We start from the raw sequence: 16,826 nt of genomic DNA on the forward strand, positions 1-16,826 counted from the left end.
TCCTCCATATTTCCCAATTTTGGGTTTGGAAATGTGGTACTGTAATTTTGGAGGACAGCCTCCCTGTTCACAGATTGGTGATTGCAGGTTTAGGCCATCTATAGTGGATAGGATCCAATCTTAACAAAATCTTTTTGCCTGTGAGTGAAGCGGGAGGGGAGGTGTGTGTGTACTGGGATGGGGGCATGGGGGTGAGCAGGGTGATGCTGCTGAGCTGTCCACTGGGACTTCTGAACCCCAAATTTTTAACCTGAAAAACTTGAAGAACACTTGGCAAAGGAATTTGGTAGCTGTCCGCAACATTTTGGCCTAAGTATTGTTGATGTAGTGTGGATTTGTGGATTGTTCCTTATGTGGATTTTTCTACAACTGGAACACTAGAATGTACCTATCTCCTCTTAAATATCAGCTATGTCCTGTCTTGTTATCATGTCATTATGCTGGAACTATGATCATATGTAAGACATCTTTGTTGAGAATTATGTTTCTATTATTAATAGGTTTATATTACTTAAAATTTAAGCTACAGGCAAACAGAAATAACTAGAAGCTGTAATAAAATTTGGACACTAGTCATTCCAATTATCAGAGCTCAAATTTTTTTACTCTGATTTTCGGTATTATTTTAATAATAACAGCCTGCCTAGCTGGCAGAGGTTGCAGTGAGCTGAGATCACACAACTGCACTCCAGGCTGGGCAAGAGAGACCCTGTCTCAAAAAATGAAAAAAAAAAAAACCCAGACTAATTCGTTGCTTTTCTTTTCATAACTCATTATGCACATATTTATAGTTATTTTTATTACTTGGATTATATACTATACCAATTTATTAAACTTAGAAGAAGCCATTGTGATGCCAAAAGTACATGTTCAAAGTACTTTTAATTTTCAGGTTGCTCCTTCATGTGTAGCTACTTAATTTATTCATTTTTTTTTCATTTGTCTAAGACTAGCTGTGTCCCCAAACAATAATCAATGTGTCTCCTCCTCCTCCCTCTCTTCCCACTCCTATAATTCTCCTTTTTCCTCAATGTGGACTGGGCAGAATTCTAGTTATATTTCAGTTATTTGAACTTATACTTGATTAAATCTGCACCTATAGACTCTTGATGTAATTGGAACAGTATGTAATAGCTTTGACTTGTCTGATTTGCCTGATCATCTTGATATTGTGCAAGTGATAAGACTAGTATTTCCAGAAAGATGCTGCCATAAAGGTTATCTGTGGCCAATCAATGTCCAAATATGTGTGTCTCCTACGACCTGGCATATATTATCTTCTACCACGATTACAATTTAGCTTAATCTGTATAAATTCCATATCTGAAAACAGAGTGGTAGTGGGATAACTAGAAATCCAAAATCAGTCAGTCAATCAGATTTATTAATGCACAAGGATCACAGAGACAAAGCTGGGATTACAGGCACGTGCCACCATGCCCAGCTAATTTTTTGTATTTTTAGTAGAAACAGCGTTTCACCATGTCAGCCAGGCTGGTCTTGAACTCCTGACCTCAGGTGATCCACCTGCCTCGGCCTCCCAAAGTGCTGAGATTACAGGCGTGAGCCACCGCGCCCAGCCCTGTTCTTTTTAATAATAGCCATTGTGACTGGTGTGAGATGTTATCTCCTTGTGGTTTTGATTTGCATTTCTCTAATGATTGGTGATATTGAGTTTTTTTTTCATATGCCTGTTGGCCACATGTATGTCTTCTTTTGAAAAGTCTGTTCATGAAAGTCTGCTCATGTCCTTTGCCCACTTTTTAATGGGTTTTTTTTTTCTTGTAAATGTGGTTAAGTTTCTTACAGATTGTGGATATTAGACCTTTGTCAGATGCATAGTTTGCAAATACTTTCTCCCATTCTGTAAACTGTTTACTCTGTTGATCGTTTCTTTTGCTGTGCGCAAGCTCTTTTGTTCAATTAGATTCCATTTATCAATTTTTTTGTTGCAATTGCTTTTGGCATCTTCGTCATGAAATCTTTGCCCATTCCTATGTCTAGAATGGTATTGCCTAGGTTGTCTTCCAGGGTTTTTATAGTTTCGGATTTTACAGTTAAGTCTTCAATCCATCCTGAGTTAATTTTTGCATGGGGTATAAACAAGGGGTCCAGTTTCAATTTTATGCATATGGCCTGCAGTTATTCCAGCACCATTTATTGAATAGGGAGTCCTTTCTCTATTGCTTGTTTTTGTCGGCTTTGTCAAAGATCAGATAGTTGCAGGAGTGTGTCCCTATTTCTGGGCTTTCTATTCTGCTCCATTGGTCTGTGTGTCTGTTTTTGTAGCAGTACCATGCTTTTCTTGGTTACTATAGCCCTGTAGTATAGTTTGAAATTGTGTAGTGTGATGCCTCCAGCTTTGTTCTTTTTGCTTAGGATTGCCTTGGCTATTCGGGCTCTTTTTGGTTCCATATGAATTTTAAAGTAGTTTTTCCAGTTCTGTGAAGAATGTCATTGCTGGTTTAATAGGAATAGATTCAATGCTATTCCAGTTTGGGATACTCTGAATCAGGAGACTGAACTGGCCAATGTGCCAATAGCTTTGTGTGGCGCTATCCTAGATGTCAAGCCAGCACATTAGGAAGGTTAGGAAGGTTAGAATAGATTACCCCACACAAATGACAGGCAGAAATCTTGGCATGAAATAATATTATTCATTTATTGAAAAGGACTGGTGTGATGCAAAGGTGATTAACTCATAGTAGCACAGACAGCTTTGCTCTCTGATTCTCAGTCTGTAAAGCAAATCAGAGAGATTGACTACAAAGTTCCCCTGTATTTCACTGGGCTATGTATCTGAGTTTTCAGAGCACTATAAACACTTGGCTGGCAGTATTTTCTGAAGTTTTAAGTGAGTATCTATTTATCATGCCCCATACATAATTAAACATAAAATTCTTAGTAATTCAAATGCCATTTTAAATGTTTCTTCTTTTTATACTTTTCTACATTATATTTATGCTTCCCATGAATCTTAACAAATTCCTTTTGAAGCCAAAAGAAATGAATGTCTTACTCATTACATCTTCCTTGCTCTGTTTGAAAGCACTTTATTTTGCCAGCATTCATCTAGCATGACTAATAAAGTTTTAAACTTATTTTTCATTGTTTCATGCTAAAATAATCTAAAGTATTATATAGCATTTTGGAAAATTAGATGTACTCTCCTAGGTGTCTTCTTTAAAGATTTGTTAATGTCCTTTATTAACCAGTAATTCTATAAGCATGTAGCAGATACCATTAACCACAATTATTTGGACATCAACTTTGGCAATCCTGCCATTCTGCTTAAAATTCCACTTGCATTCTCTTGATATTATGAATATAATATCTCACTTTATTTATTAAGTATAACAGTCTGGTGCCTAGACCCTAGACAGTAAGCAAGTTGAATTAAGGAAGAAAGATTAAACTTATTTCTGTATATCATAATGTGTGAGAGTAAACAGTTTCATCCTACTTTAACTAGTATTCTGCTTTCTTAATTGCCAAAGTTGTTGAGTCATTTGAGAAACATGATTAAGGAGTTGGAATAAAGGTTCTTTATGGAAGCATGTGAAGTGATGAGACAATATAAACCAGAGAAGAAAAAGCTATGGGGGAATTTTCTCATGGTCTTCAAGCATCTTTAATCATTCAACAAATATTTTGCCAAGTTGCTTGGCACTGTTCTAGTTGCTGGGGATAAAGCAGTGAACACTCAGGCAAGGCTCAAGTACTCGTGGTGGAATCTTCTGGAGGAAAGAGAAAATAAACAAGTAACTAAAGAAGTAATTTTCTATAGCATATGAGGGCTCATTGTTCAGAATGATATCCAGCATTGTCAGAGGCCTTTGAACCAGAGCAACAACACCTTGAATAGAGGCTGAGTAAAATAAGCCTGAGACCTGCTGGGCTGCTTTCCCAATAAGTTAGGTATTCTAAGTCACAGGATAAGATAGGAGGTTGGCACAAGATACAGATCATAAAGACCTTGCTGACAAAACAAGCTTCAGTAAAGAAGCAGACTAAAACCCACCAAGACCAAGATGGTGATGAGAGTGACCTCTGGTTGTCCTCACTGCTCCACTCCCATCAGCAGTATGACAGTTTACAAATGCTGTGGCAACGTCAGGAAGTTACCCTTATGGTCTAAAAGGGGGAAGCATGAATAATCTACCCCTTTTTAGCAAATAATCAAGAAAAAGCCACAAAAATGGGCAACCAGCAGCCCATGCTGCTGCTCTGCCTATGGAGTGGCCATTTTTTTTATTCCTTTACTTTCTTAATAAACTTGCTTTCACTTTACTCTATGGACTTGCCTCAAATTCTTTCTTGTGCGAGATCCAAGAACCCTCTCTTGGGGTCTGGATTGGGACCCCTTTCTGGTAACAGCATCTTTTATCTTTGCTGAGACCCACATAAAAGAAAATGAGTTTTGTACCATGGGGTAGCGAAGAAGTTCCTTTAACAGGGAGAGTACATGAGGTTGACCTAAGTGGGAAGACGGCAGCTCAGAGAAGGTGAACTCTATTGAAGCTGCAATATGGCTATCTAAGCTGAGTACTTCCCTACATACATTATCCCATTTTACACTCACAACACCCCCTGTTGAGCTAAGTTTTATAATCCTCTTGTTACAGATAACTGAGAAGCGGAGCTACTCACTTCGGATCACACAGCTCCTCACTGCACAGCAAAGGCTGATTCTACATGTCTTGGACTCCAAGGCTACTGGTTTTCCCTGTGAACCACCTTGAGATTAGGTGGATGAAAGATCAACATTCTAAATATTTAAGCTTGTGTTTAGGATTGCTTAGGTAGTTTCTGGAATAAAAGTAAGAAAAAAGACTGTATTGGTGGCTTTCAAACTTCTTTTTTAAAAGAGCAGAATCTAATTTTCAAACAAAAGTTTATGTAGAATCCCAATATATGAAACAGATTAGAATAGAGCAGTCCTGTTGGAGCTGAGTCACTCATGACTCCCCTCACCCACCCCCTCAGGAAATTCCCCCTCAAAGACTAAGCCCCAATGTCCCAACAACCTTCTCTTTGCCTAGTGAATATTACCATAGTATTAGGCCAAAACAGGGTCTGAACCAATTAGGATGTTACCAAATTTGAATCATATTACCTCAAGAAATCTCAGCTTTCATACTCCATGTGGGAAGACTTGACTAGCCATGAAGTCTGACAATAGTGTGGATTGGGGTCATTGTTATTTGAGGCATGAGTTCAGTAAGGGAATTACTGGGGCTGAGTTCAGTGGTTAACAGAAGGCTTACTGTTCCCAATTTTTCAGACTGAGGTCAACAACTCTGAACTTTGTAGATCTTAGGCCTGTTTGTTACGCTTGGTAATGCTCCTTTATTTACAGAGTTGCTAATGAAAGATATCCCTCCATTCCAATCACCCAGCACTGAGAAAATCAAAAGTTTTAACTGAGTCCTTACTATAGTCATAAATTGGGAGACCCTTCTTAGGGTAACAAAATAAGCAGCCAATGTTGAGGGAATCTAACTTCCTTGTTTATCCTGGTAGGCCCCAAGCTGGAGCTGGAAGGACACCAAGTACAACTCCGTACAATAAGGGCGGAAGTACTGACTTGGGGAAAAGAGGGAAGAGCTTTGCTAATTGAGAAAATATTTCCTTTCCCAGTATGAGTGGAGGCGGTCCTGCTCCCTACCCTCCTCTATATGTTACCTGTCCTTGGGAGAGATGCATGCACTGCTCTAACACATTCCATAATTAAACAGAGTAAGTGGACATGCCTGCAGCTCACACAGAAGGGACTACTGCAAAGGACCCAGGTCTACCCTGGCCATTGACATTAGAGGGCCAGGGATCCTCCCTCACCCCACCTTCTGCACGCTTCTGTAGGGCCTGGGAGCCAGTGGCCATCCCTGACCTGATTGCTGCATTCACTGAGTGTGCTTCTACATCTAATGACTCAGTTTGCAGAATGCATATGGGGGTGAGGGCAAGACCAGTGTTACCTGTTGGGCACCATAAGCACAGTGCATAGGGCCCACAGTGCTTTTGGGGGCCCATGAAAATGTTTTAATTTCTTTTAAAATCAAAAGAGAAAAAATTTGGCTGGGCACGCTGGCTTATGCCTGTAATCCCAGCACTTTGGGATGCCGAGGCGGGCGGATCACCTGAGGTCAGGAGTTTGAGACCATTCTGGCAAACATGGTGAAACCTCGTCTCTACTAAAGATACAAAAATTAGCTGGGCATGGTGGCACATGCCTGTAGTCCCAGCTACTTGGGAGGCTGAGGCAGGAGAATCGCTTGAACTCAGGAGGCAGAGGTTGCAGTGAGCCGAGATCGTGCTACTGCACTCCAGCCTGGGCGGCAAGAGTGAGACTCCATCTATTAAAAAAAAAAAAAAAGAGAGAGAGAGAGAGAGACAGAGAGAGAGAGAATTTTTTCTTGTAATGGAAGAAAGAGCTCACAAAGGAAAGTGCTTACAGCTGAGGAAAGTCAAAATGACATCACTGGGTCATTGGAATGGGGGACTTCCTGTTGGAGGTGGATGGATTTTCTTAGGGAAAGAGAGTGCTTATGTGAGGAAGTGCAAACCTAATGGAGAGGAAACTAGGGGAAGAACTAGGGAATAGAAAAGCTCTCTCTTGTAACCATTTCCTCCTCTTTTATCTTGTACATACAGAAATAATCTTAAATCCTTTCTGGAGCACAATGGGACAAGGAAGCAGATGATGCATTTTGGAAAGATTTCCATTACAATGTTTAAGCAGTTTAACATCTAATGCTTAATGTGAATTTTTCTTTCTCTGAACATATCAATAATATATTTCTCACAATTTGTTTTAAAAAAGAAAGCAAGACTATTCATGTTACAGATTCAAGAAGAGTAAAAAAAGCATGACAACTAAATGCAATGCATTATTCTGACCTAACCATATTCCGGGCCAGAAAAAAAATTGCTTTTTTGAGGACACTTAGCAAAGTTAACTATGGACTATAGTTTAATCAGTAGTATTTACCCATTTTAAATCTCCTGATCTAGATAATTGTACTGTTGTTGTATAAGGGAATGAAAAATATTCTTACACCTAACAAATATAGTAAGTCCTCAACGTTGTCAGTAGATTCTTGGAAACTTCGACTTTAAGCCAAACAACGTATTACGAAACCAATTTTACCATAGGCTAATTGATGTAAACAAGAGTTAAGTTCCTATGGCTTACTTCTGGTGACAAAGATATCACCAAACTTCTAAATACAGACTCAAAACACTTCTAATATTAAACATTGAAATGTAAGCTATACATACATTTAAGAAAGATTAATAAAAACAAGTAAGATAATTATTTACCCACATTTTCCAGTTTAGGGTCATGGGTAGCTGGAGCCTATCCCAGCAGCTCAGGAACCCTTCCTGAACAGGACTCCATTCCGTTGCAGGGAACACTCACATCCACACCAACATTCACTTAGACGTGGACCTTGTAGACATGCCAATGAACCTAACACACACAGCTTTGGGATGTGGGAGGCAATTGGAGTACCCAGATAAAACTCATGTAGACATGGGAAGAATATGCCCACTCCAGGGGCCGTGGCTGAAAATAGATTTTTTTCTCATCAACATTATAAGGAAATGATGTTGAATGAAGCAACATTATTCAAAGATCTGCTGTGCACACTAAACTATTTAAGAGTCAAAGGTCATGATGTCAACTTCTTTGCAACATGGACCAAAAAAAAAAAAAATATATATATATATATATATATATATATATATGCACACACACACATACAAAGAAAAAATAATACGGCAAATATAGCAAAATGTTAATTGGTGAATCTTGGTAAAAGGTTTATGGGCATTCTTTGCGTTATCCTTGCAACTTTTCTGTAAATGTGATACATTGCAAAATAAAAAGTTAAAAGAATGAGACAGTTCAAAATTAATCCAGTATTATTAAAAGAAGGCCCAATGAAGGTAACATATTGATGCACTAATTCTACAGATGTTGAACCACCTACACCTGTGCCTGAGGAATTAATTTTGTGTTAGCAGGAACCATGGGTATTGTCAAATAAATTAGCTGATGTGAACAGGCCTACACTTGTACATGACCAGGGTCTACCTAATAAAAAATCATTTAAAAAATTAAGTTACAGCCACAGACAAGACTGAATAACTGAAAAACTAATTTTTACAGCTGACTTGCAGGATGAGTTTAGGCAAATCTTCGGACTGTGCCTTCTCATTGATAAAATTTAGACACTAATGCTTGGACATTTAGATACTAATGCTTGGAACCATTACCATTTACAGTATTTCACAGCAGGCATGGAATCTGTTTTAGAATGAATACTATATTTTCCTACTGAACTATGTTAGCTTAAGTTTCCTCCCAAATAAACCTGAGATAAGGGCTTGAAAGTGGGTGGTTTATTTTAGTGACAGCAAGGAACAGGAGAGAGGGCCTGGGAAGAGTGAAATAAGGGAGGATGAAATTCAACTCAAGAATGCATTATCAAGCTCATCACTTCTGTGGCATCTGGTACTTGACCCCACTACGGACCCTCTGTGAGGCTAAAGAATGCACTGTAGAATTGTCTGCCCAGTGGATGGAAGAGGGAGGATTTATCCACATTCTCCCACCCCTTTTGGCGAAAGGTTGCCCCATGAAGGTGTTAACTTGAGGTTTGCTTCTGTGTCAGTATGGCTGAGTGGGTGTCCTGCTGTAGCAGAGAAGCCCTAGACAGAACTGAGAGATACAGGATTCAGTTGAGGTGCGATGCTATCAGGTTACACTGTGTGCAGTTGATTGCCATAGCAATGGCTGGAGTTGAAAGGTGGACTGAGAAAAATGTGAAGGAAGGGTGGCATGAGACAAGAGGCACCTATGACTAGCAGTATCCTGAGCCAATACATGCACATGGAGTGATCTGATGCAAGTTCAAAAGTATGACACACTGCAAAAAATGTACTGAATTCATTTTTATAAAATTTGTTCACCACACACGATAATAATAATAATAAATTATGCAATTTTTATTGTGTGGCAAACACCATACAAACATCATTATTATTTCATTTAATCCTCAAAACAATCCTTGGGGTAGACATATCTCAGCGATTCTCAACCAGGAGTGACTTGCCCTCCAGGGTACAGTGAGTCATGTCTAGAGATATTTTTGGCTGTTACAATTAGAGGGAATGCTATTACCATCTAGTGAGTAGAGGCGAGAGATACTGCTAAACATCCTGCAAGGCATAGGACAGCCTTCCACAACAGAGAATTTTCCAGTCCAAAATGTGAATACTGCTAACGCTGAGAAATCCTAGTGTCACTATCCCCACTTTATAGTCAAATAAACTGAGGCTAAATGAGATTACATAAATTTCCTTGGGTGAGAAAGCTAGTAAACAATGGAGTTGGGATACAAACTCTGGTCTGCCTGACTTTAACCTTATGCCATGCATACCTGTAACCTTACCGTACTGCCTCCCTACTGATGGAGAACTTTGCTCCTTAGTTCAGCTAAAACCGAGTTCTTGTCACATGACCAGGAAAAGTTAGGCATGCAGACACATTGAAGGGTGAGGAAGCAGAATTTATTGGGCGAGAAGGAAAAAAACTTTCAGCAAAGCGACAGGCCCCCACCTCAGAGATTCATTCCAGGCCACACATAGGAACTGAAGAGCCCAGGCTCCTCCCCACTGCAAGCGGTTGGTTCCAACTTGCTGTGGCTCCAACCCCATTCTCCCAGTGTGCAGGCCAGTCAGAGGTTCTCCGGGAACCCCCCTCTTATCTTCCTCCTGCATCTATCACTACCACAGGGAAAGTACACGTGCATTTAAAAAACCCTATGTGGAAGGCACAATGTGACTGATTTGTATGTCGGTTATCATAGCAATCATAGAAGAGAGTTGAAAAATGCAGATAATAATTAGAAATCATCAATATTTCTGATTTTATAACACATTAGTATTTGGAAAATTGAAGGGATCTGACTGTTCAAAGGTCTCATGTATTCTTAGCCTTTCTTGTCACTCTGTCATGTTACCACATCAATGCAGGTCACATGAAAAGGAATGTGGTATCAAGAGGTGGTAAATTTGGAAAACATGGGCTGGAGACTATTCTTACATTCAGAAACAAAGCACAGATTTTCAGAAGTAGATTCCTTGTCCACGCTGTGTTTTCCATCTGCCCCTCCTTTGTAGCACAGCAGTTTATGATCACTCACAACTTTCAGACTCTTTCATTTTCAAAGAAATCTATTATTATTCATTAGAGTAGCTTCACTGAACCAAGTCCAAGGCTGGCCATCTCTGCCCAAGGCCATCATTGTCTCTTGCACTTGCCAGCAGTCAGGGTTAATATGTTCCAAGAGAACCTGATGAAAGGGTATTCTAATGGAGAATAAATAGAATGGCAGAGCAGGGTATAACACACAGGCTTTGGGCTTTTTCCTATAGTAAGAGCTGCATCAAAAGTAAGGCAGATCACCTTCTTGGAGGGAGGAGAGTAGAAGATGAGTGGATACAGTGTGAGCTTTACAGGCTGACAGACTTGAATTGGGATCCCAGCTATGCCACATAATGTAGGGCCTTGGGCAAGTCACTTAGTTTGCCTAAGCTTTAATTTCCTAATCTATAAAACTGGGGCAATAATGCCTAGCATACTGTAGGTATTCAATAAACATTAGCTATTATATTTATTAAATTTTCAGTCCCCAAGTACAGAAAATTGAATTAATCATATTCTTTGATTCATTTTGTATGATTCTCACGGGCCTGTGCAAGTTCTATATTATATTATACTGTCTTTTGCTTTCTCTTTCTCTGCCCCATTCACAGTCCTGTTTTATTCCCTTATATAAGTACATAATCTATTGTGTCTGTTCTTGGATATATATATTTACTTAAAAAATTAGTACATATCCCATATACAGGTGTCCTTAATGTTTTAAAAATTAATGTAATATTTTACCATTGTATAGATCTCAATCTTTTTTTAAGCTTTTCCTTTATTCAATACAATGTGTTTAAGATTTATCCATGTTGCTAAATATATTTTTAGGTCATTATTCCTGAATGTTAGCCTAGTAATCCACTCCATGTGTCTACCACATTTTACCTACCTGTTGCCCTTCTGATGGGCACATAAGCTGCCTGCAACTACCTGCCACTCCAAATAATACTCTGATGAACAGCCTGTACATGTGCCCTTATAACTTCAGCACAAGCTTTTCAACAAATCCAGGGTAGTATTTAATAAAATTCTACACACATTTATAATTAAAATAATCTTTGAAAAGCAGGAATAGAAGAAAGCTTTCTTAAGATGATAAGGTCTATAAAATAGATTTTTATAGCAAATATCAAACAAAATGGAGACATTTCAGTCTTTAAAATCAGAAAGAAAACAAGAATTCCAACTACCATAGTAACCTTCAACATTGTACTGAAAAATCTGAGCAACATAAGACAAGAAAAACAAATAAAAAGAAAAAGAATAAGAATGGATGAGACAAAATTATCATTATTTGTAGATGATATGATTATCTACATACAAATTCAATGAAATCAAAAGACAAGCTCTAAGAACTGAGGAATTCAGCAAGCTTGATAAACAATATCAACTTTACAAAAACCAGTATCATGTGTCTACACTAATAATTACCAAGTATGAAACATGACAAGAAGATATAGTTCACAATAGTAACAAAAACTATGAAATTTTCAAAAGTTAACTCAGTATATAAGACTTTTATGAAAAAAATAAACTCTATTAAAAGATAAAAAGAAAGACTTGAATAAATGGAGAAATCTAACATTGTAAAGATGTAAGTTCTTCCTAAATTGATTTATATATTGGATACAATGCTACTGAAATTTAAGCAAGATATTTAAAGAAACTTGACGAACTTATTTTAAAATTTATATGGAAGAATAAAGTCTGTGAATAAATAAATCAGTTGGAAAAAATATCAAAATGCAAAGACTTATACCACCAGATTCTATGAATAACACAAAGAAATAATGATACAAAGTGTTAAAGTCTTGGTGCAGAAATGGAAGGCACAGACTAGATCTATTGATACGTGGGAATCTGTCATTTGCTGGAGGTGGCTTCACAAAGTATTAGAGAAAGTATATGCTATTTAACAGATGATGTCAAGGAAGAATGGCTCACTATATGGAGATAAAGTTGGACTTCTATCTCACTCACATTGCATGTATACTTACATATGTGTGAGTGTAAATACCTGAGGGATTGAAGATACTTGCTGTGAACAGTACACTTACGAAGTTAATAAAAAGAAAATATTATATAATGTCCTTGTCCTTGTAAACTGAGGACAGGTGGAATTTTCTTTTAAAAAGACCCAAAAAGCACGAATTTTAAATTGGCTGAATTTGACAACATCGAAATTTAGGATTTTGGTTAAAGCATTTCATAGTAAAAATTAACAAGTGATAGATAGGAAGTAGATATTTGCATATTTGCAATTTTTTTAAAAAAAGTTTTCCAAATCACAAAGATGAGACACTCAACTTTAAAAATGGGCAACGGATACGACAGGCAATTTGCAGAATGGAAAACTCCAAAACTATCACATGTATGAAGAGGTACTTACCCTCATTGGTGAGCAGAAAATACAGACTGAAAAAAAAATTATTGTTTGATGCCACCCAATACACATAAGATTGGTAAAAATGAAAAAGCTGGATAATGCCAAATTTGGGGGTGGGGGTGGAAGTAATGGGAAGAAAAAGGAAGTCCTGCACAGGCCCACGTGCTCGCGCCAACCCCTACGCCCCAGCGCGCCTTCTCCACCCACGCACGGGCCTCGGACGCATTTCCAGCCCCGGCGTTGGTTGTGGATGCTGGACATCCACCGCCTCCAGGCAGTTTCGCCGTCACACCGTCGCCATCTGTAGCCAAAGCAAAACATATCCTAACTGAGACTTTGCAGCTCTTGTGGCCACTCTGGGCTCACCGGGAACATGAGTGGAAGAGCCCGAGTGAAGGCCAGAGGCATCGCCCGCAGCCCCAGTGCCACAGAAGTGGGGCGCATCCAAGCCTCGCCATTGGTGTGTAGAATGCTTATTGCGCATGGTTTCGTTTTCTCCTACCTCTGTCTCTAGCCTGAACAATGCCTTCCTCTGCATGTATCTCCTCCTCTCTGTTACGAAGTAGTGCGTTATCTTTTCTCTCAAGTTTGAGTCTTTCCAAGGTTTGTTCTAACAGTTTTCTCCTTCTAGGGATCTTGTCTGAGTAAGATATTAACGTAGGTATATTAGCCAGTAAAGAGGACTGAAGATTGGGGACAAATATGTCATTCTCTTCTACTTTCTGAGTTTTAATTTCATGATTTCGTTTTAAATTGCCTTGTAAAAAGTGATGTGCTTTCATAACATTACACGGCATATAATCTAATGCAGTTTTTCTGGCTAATTAGTATATAAAAATAAGTACTCTCACACATGTGGTTTAGATTAAACTACTGTTTCTTGAGCAACCACTATAGAGAAAGCTCCTTGCTGGATTTAGGCAACTAGATTGACCTGCCAATAAGCAACTTTGGAGTGATGTTATTAATACAACTACATATTCTTAGCATTTGGAGCAAGTATCCATATGAATAGTTTGTGGTCCTTATGCCTTTATTCTCATGAAGTGGTCTTCTCTGGACTTTGTTCATCTTTTAGCAGGCCAAGATGGAGTAACTTCTTGAACAAAGAGAAGTAGTTACTATGAAAAGAGAAAATGCTAATGGTTCCCTTGGCCTATTTTGTGAACCTGTTTTGGCCCTGTTTATTCATGCAGAGTCATGATCTGAGCTGCTGACCCGGGGCCTCTGTTCATTTTATGTCCGTGGGCCATGGAAGCATGAGGTCCATGTGCATCTGTGCCGCATGCCCTCTGGTGAGCTCCCTGGGCACAAGGATCTCATCTCTGCTTCTTTACACCTCCAGCTATATCTGGCGACAGTTGGTACTAAAATCAAAGTTTGATGAGTGAGGAAAACTATAGCGTGTCCTTATCCTCTTTTCTAGAATGGGCACTCTCTTCTCATCTCTCAAGGGTTTTACCTGTTAACATTTTCTTTGCCTAGTTCATGGTAATCTAAAGACCTGACACTGTTCTTAGGATAATCTTTTGGTTTGTGACTTACCATTGTAAATCTGAACAAAACTTTTTTTTGCCATTTTAGCCTAGATCTGTTGATCTTAGTAACAATGAAGCATCCTCTAGCAATGGCTTCTTGGGAACAAGCAGGATCTCAACCAACGGTAAGTGCAGCTCAGCCTGTTCATTTAGTACCATTCAACCTGAATGGAGCAAGAGGAGCCCTGCCAGGCCTTACAGCAGTAGGCCCACCTCTTGCACATCCTGATTTCCTTTCCTTGAAGGATCCCCTTTGTCATGTTCCTTTGGGACTCTTTAACATAGAAGCACGTGCTGAATTTCCTGACAGTGTTTGGTAGACGGGACTCCATAGATATTAGGAAGCCAGTTTCTGTTTCTTTCTATTCACTGAAGGATTTTGAAAAAATGCTTTAAAAATCTTTATGGTGTTATATACGAATACCATTTGATCCAGCAACCCCACTGCTGGGTATCTACCCAAAGGAAAATAAATCATTATATCAAAAATTTGTCTGCACTTGTACATTTATTGCAGCACTATTCACAATAGCAAAGATATAAAATCAACTTAAGCATCCATCGATGGATAATTAGATAAAGAAAATGTGGTAACATATATAAGAGACTACTACTCAGCCATAAAAAGAATGAAAGCATGTCTTGTAGCAACATGGATAGAATTGGAGGCCATTATCTTTTGGTTTTTTTTTTGTTTGTTTTTTTTTTTTTTGAGATGGAGTTTTGCTCTTGTTGTCCAGGCTGGAGTGCAATGGCGCAATCTCAGCTCACCGCAACCTCCACCTCCCAGGTTCAAGTGATTCTCCTGCCTCAACCTCCCAAGTAGCTGGGATTACAGGCATGTGCCACCACGCCCAGCTAATTTTGTATTTTTAGTAGAGACAGGGTTTCTCCATGTTGGTCAGGCTAGTCTTGAACTCCTGACCTCAGGTGATCTGCCCACCTTGGCTTCCCAAAGTGCTGGGATTACAGGTATGAGCCACCGCCCCCGGGCGGCGGCCATTATCTTAACTGAAATAACTCAGAAACAGAAAGTCAAATCCTGCATGTTCTTACTTATAAGTGGAAGCTAAATAATGTGTACACATGGACATAGAGTGTGGAATAATAGACATTGGAGACTCGGAAGGTTGGGAGGGTGGGAGGGGAGTGAGAAATTGCTTAATGGCTGCAATGTACATTATTCAGATGATGGTTACACTAAAAGCCCAGACTTCACACTATGCAATATATCCATGTAACAAAACTATGCTCTTATGCCTTAAATGTATACGCATTTTTTAAAAAGCAGAAAAAAAAATCTGAACGGCATATAAATGCCAATGCCATTGCTTGGAAGGATGGTAGAAACCTGGTATGCATGTAGCCACTGCTCTCTTTCTTCCCCTCCTGTGGTAAACATCACCATTCAATGGTAGCTGTCCTCACAGCAAAGCCAGATTTGGTCTCAGGATACTTGTCAACATGCTACTCCAAGTCACCACAATCACACACTGTGAGTTGGCATGCCCCATGTGTTAATCTGCTAGGGCTGCCCCGACAAAGTAGTACTAAGTAGGAGGCTTAATCAGCAGAAATTTATTTTCTCACAAATCTGGATGCTTAAAGTCTGAGATAAGGTGGGGACAGGGCTGGTTCCTTCTGAGGACCCTCTCCTTGGTTTATCCAAGGCCGTCTTCTCCTTGTGTTCACATGATCTTTCCTTTGCATTTCTATGTCCTGATTCCTCTTCTTATGACAACAGTCATACTGGATTAGGAACCACCATAATGACCTCACTTTAACTTAATCACCTATTTAAAGACCCTGTCACCAAATATGATCACATTCTGAGGCACTGGGGGTTAAGACATCAGCATATGAATTTTGGGGGAACACAGTGTAGCCTGTGACCCTGAATAAAACCAGTTAGCCAGGCCGGGCGTGATGGCTCATGCCTGTAATCCCAGCACTTTGAGAGGCCAAGGCGGGCGGATCACCTGAGGTCAGGAGTTCGAGACCAGCCTGGCTAACATGGTGAAACCCCGTTCCTACTAAAAATACAAAAAATTAGCCAGGCATGGCGGCGCACACCTGTAATCCCAGCTGCTTGGGAGGCTGAGGCAGAAGAATCGCTTGAACCCGGGAAGTGGCGGTTGCAGTAAACCGAGCTTGCGCCCTTGCACTCCAGCTTGGGCAACAAGAGGGAAATTTCATCTCAAAAACAAAAACAAAAACAAACAAACAAAAAAAAAATTTAGTCATCTCTTTTGTTCTGACCCCGGTGTTTTTTATTTTCACAAGCAATTGATTTCTAATAAATGTGGAAGCTCTAAGCATTAGGTTCTCCCAGACTCTGAGGGTCTGGTCCCCCCACCCATCTCATGTCTGACTCTGCTGTTCCTCACTGGGAGTTTTCCAGTCCTGTGTATGTACCCCTGTGATCCAAACACACAAATGAATGTGCAGCCTCTGAGCACAGAAGCCCTACTCTGACAGGCCCAGTGCCCTCCATTATTTTCAAACATTATTCTATCCTTGCAAATGTTTTTTCACATCTGCCACACATTTTTTTTTTGTTATTAGGTTTTTTATTTAAAAATTTTTTATTATTATTTATTTATTATTATATTTTAAGTTCAAGGGTACATGTGCACAACGTGCAGGTTTGTTACATATGTATACATGTGCCATGTTGGTG

The 16,826-nt window shown here is 39.3% G+C and overlaps 2 protein-coding genes across 2 annotated transcripts in view; both read left to right on the forward strand.

Moving 5' to 3' along the window:
• Positions 1–11,675, forward strand: part of FUT4 (fucosyltransferase 4) — a 33,955-nt gene extending 22,280 nt beyond the window's left edge. Inside the window, exon 2 of the transcript XR_010113486.1 lies at positions 4,626–11,675. The gene's annotated coding sequence lies outside the window, so the exon portion shown is untranslated. The remainder of the gene's footprint in view (positions 1–4,625) is intronic.
• Positions 11,676–12,670: 995 nt separating this feature from the next.
• PIWIL4 (piwi like RNA-mediated gene silencing 4) overlaps positions 12,671–16,826 on the forward strand; it is a 54,310-nt gene continuing 50,154 nt past the window's right edge. The window contains exons 1-2 of the mRNA XM_008953814.4: positions 12,671–13,068; positions 14,193–14,271. Coding sequence (XP_008952062.3) covers positions 12,982–13,068; positions 14,193–14,271 — 166 coding nt within the window. The 5' untranslated portion in view covers positions 12,671–12,981. The remainder of the gene's footprint in view (positions 13,069–14,192; positions 14,272–16,826) is intronic.

Source organism: Pan paniscus, chromosome 9 (genome assembly GCF_029289425.2).
Source record: "Pan paniscus chromosome 9, NHGRI_mPanPan1-v2.0_pri, whole genome shotgun sequence".
Classification (NCBI taxonomy): Eukaryota; Metazoa; Chordata; class Mammalia; order Primates; family Hominidae; genus Pan; species Pan paniscus.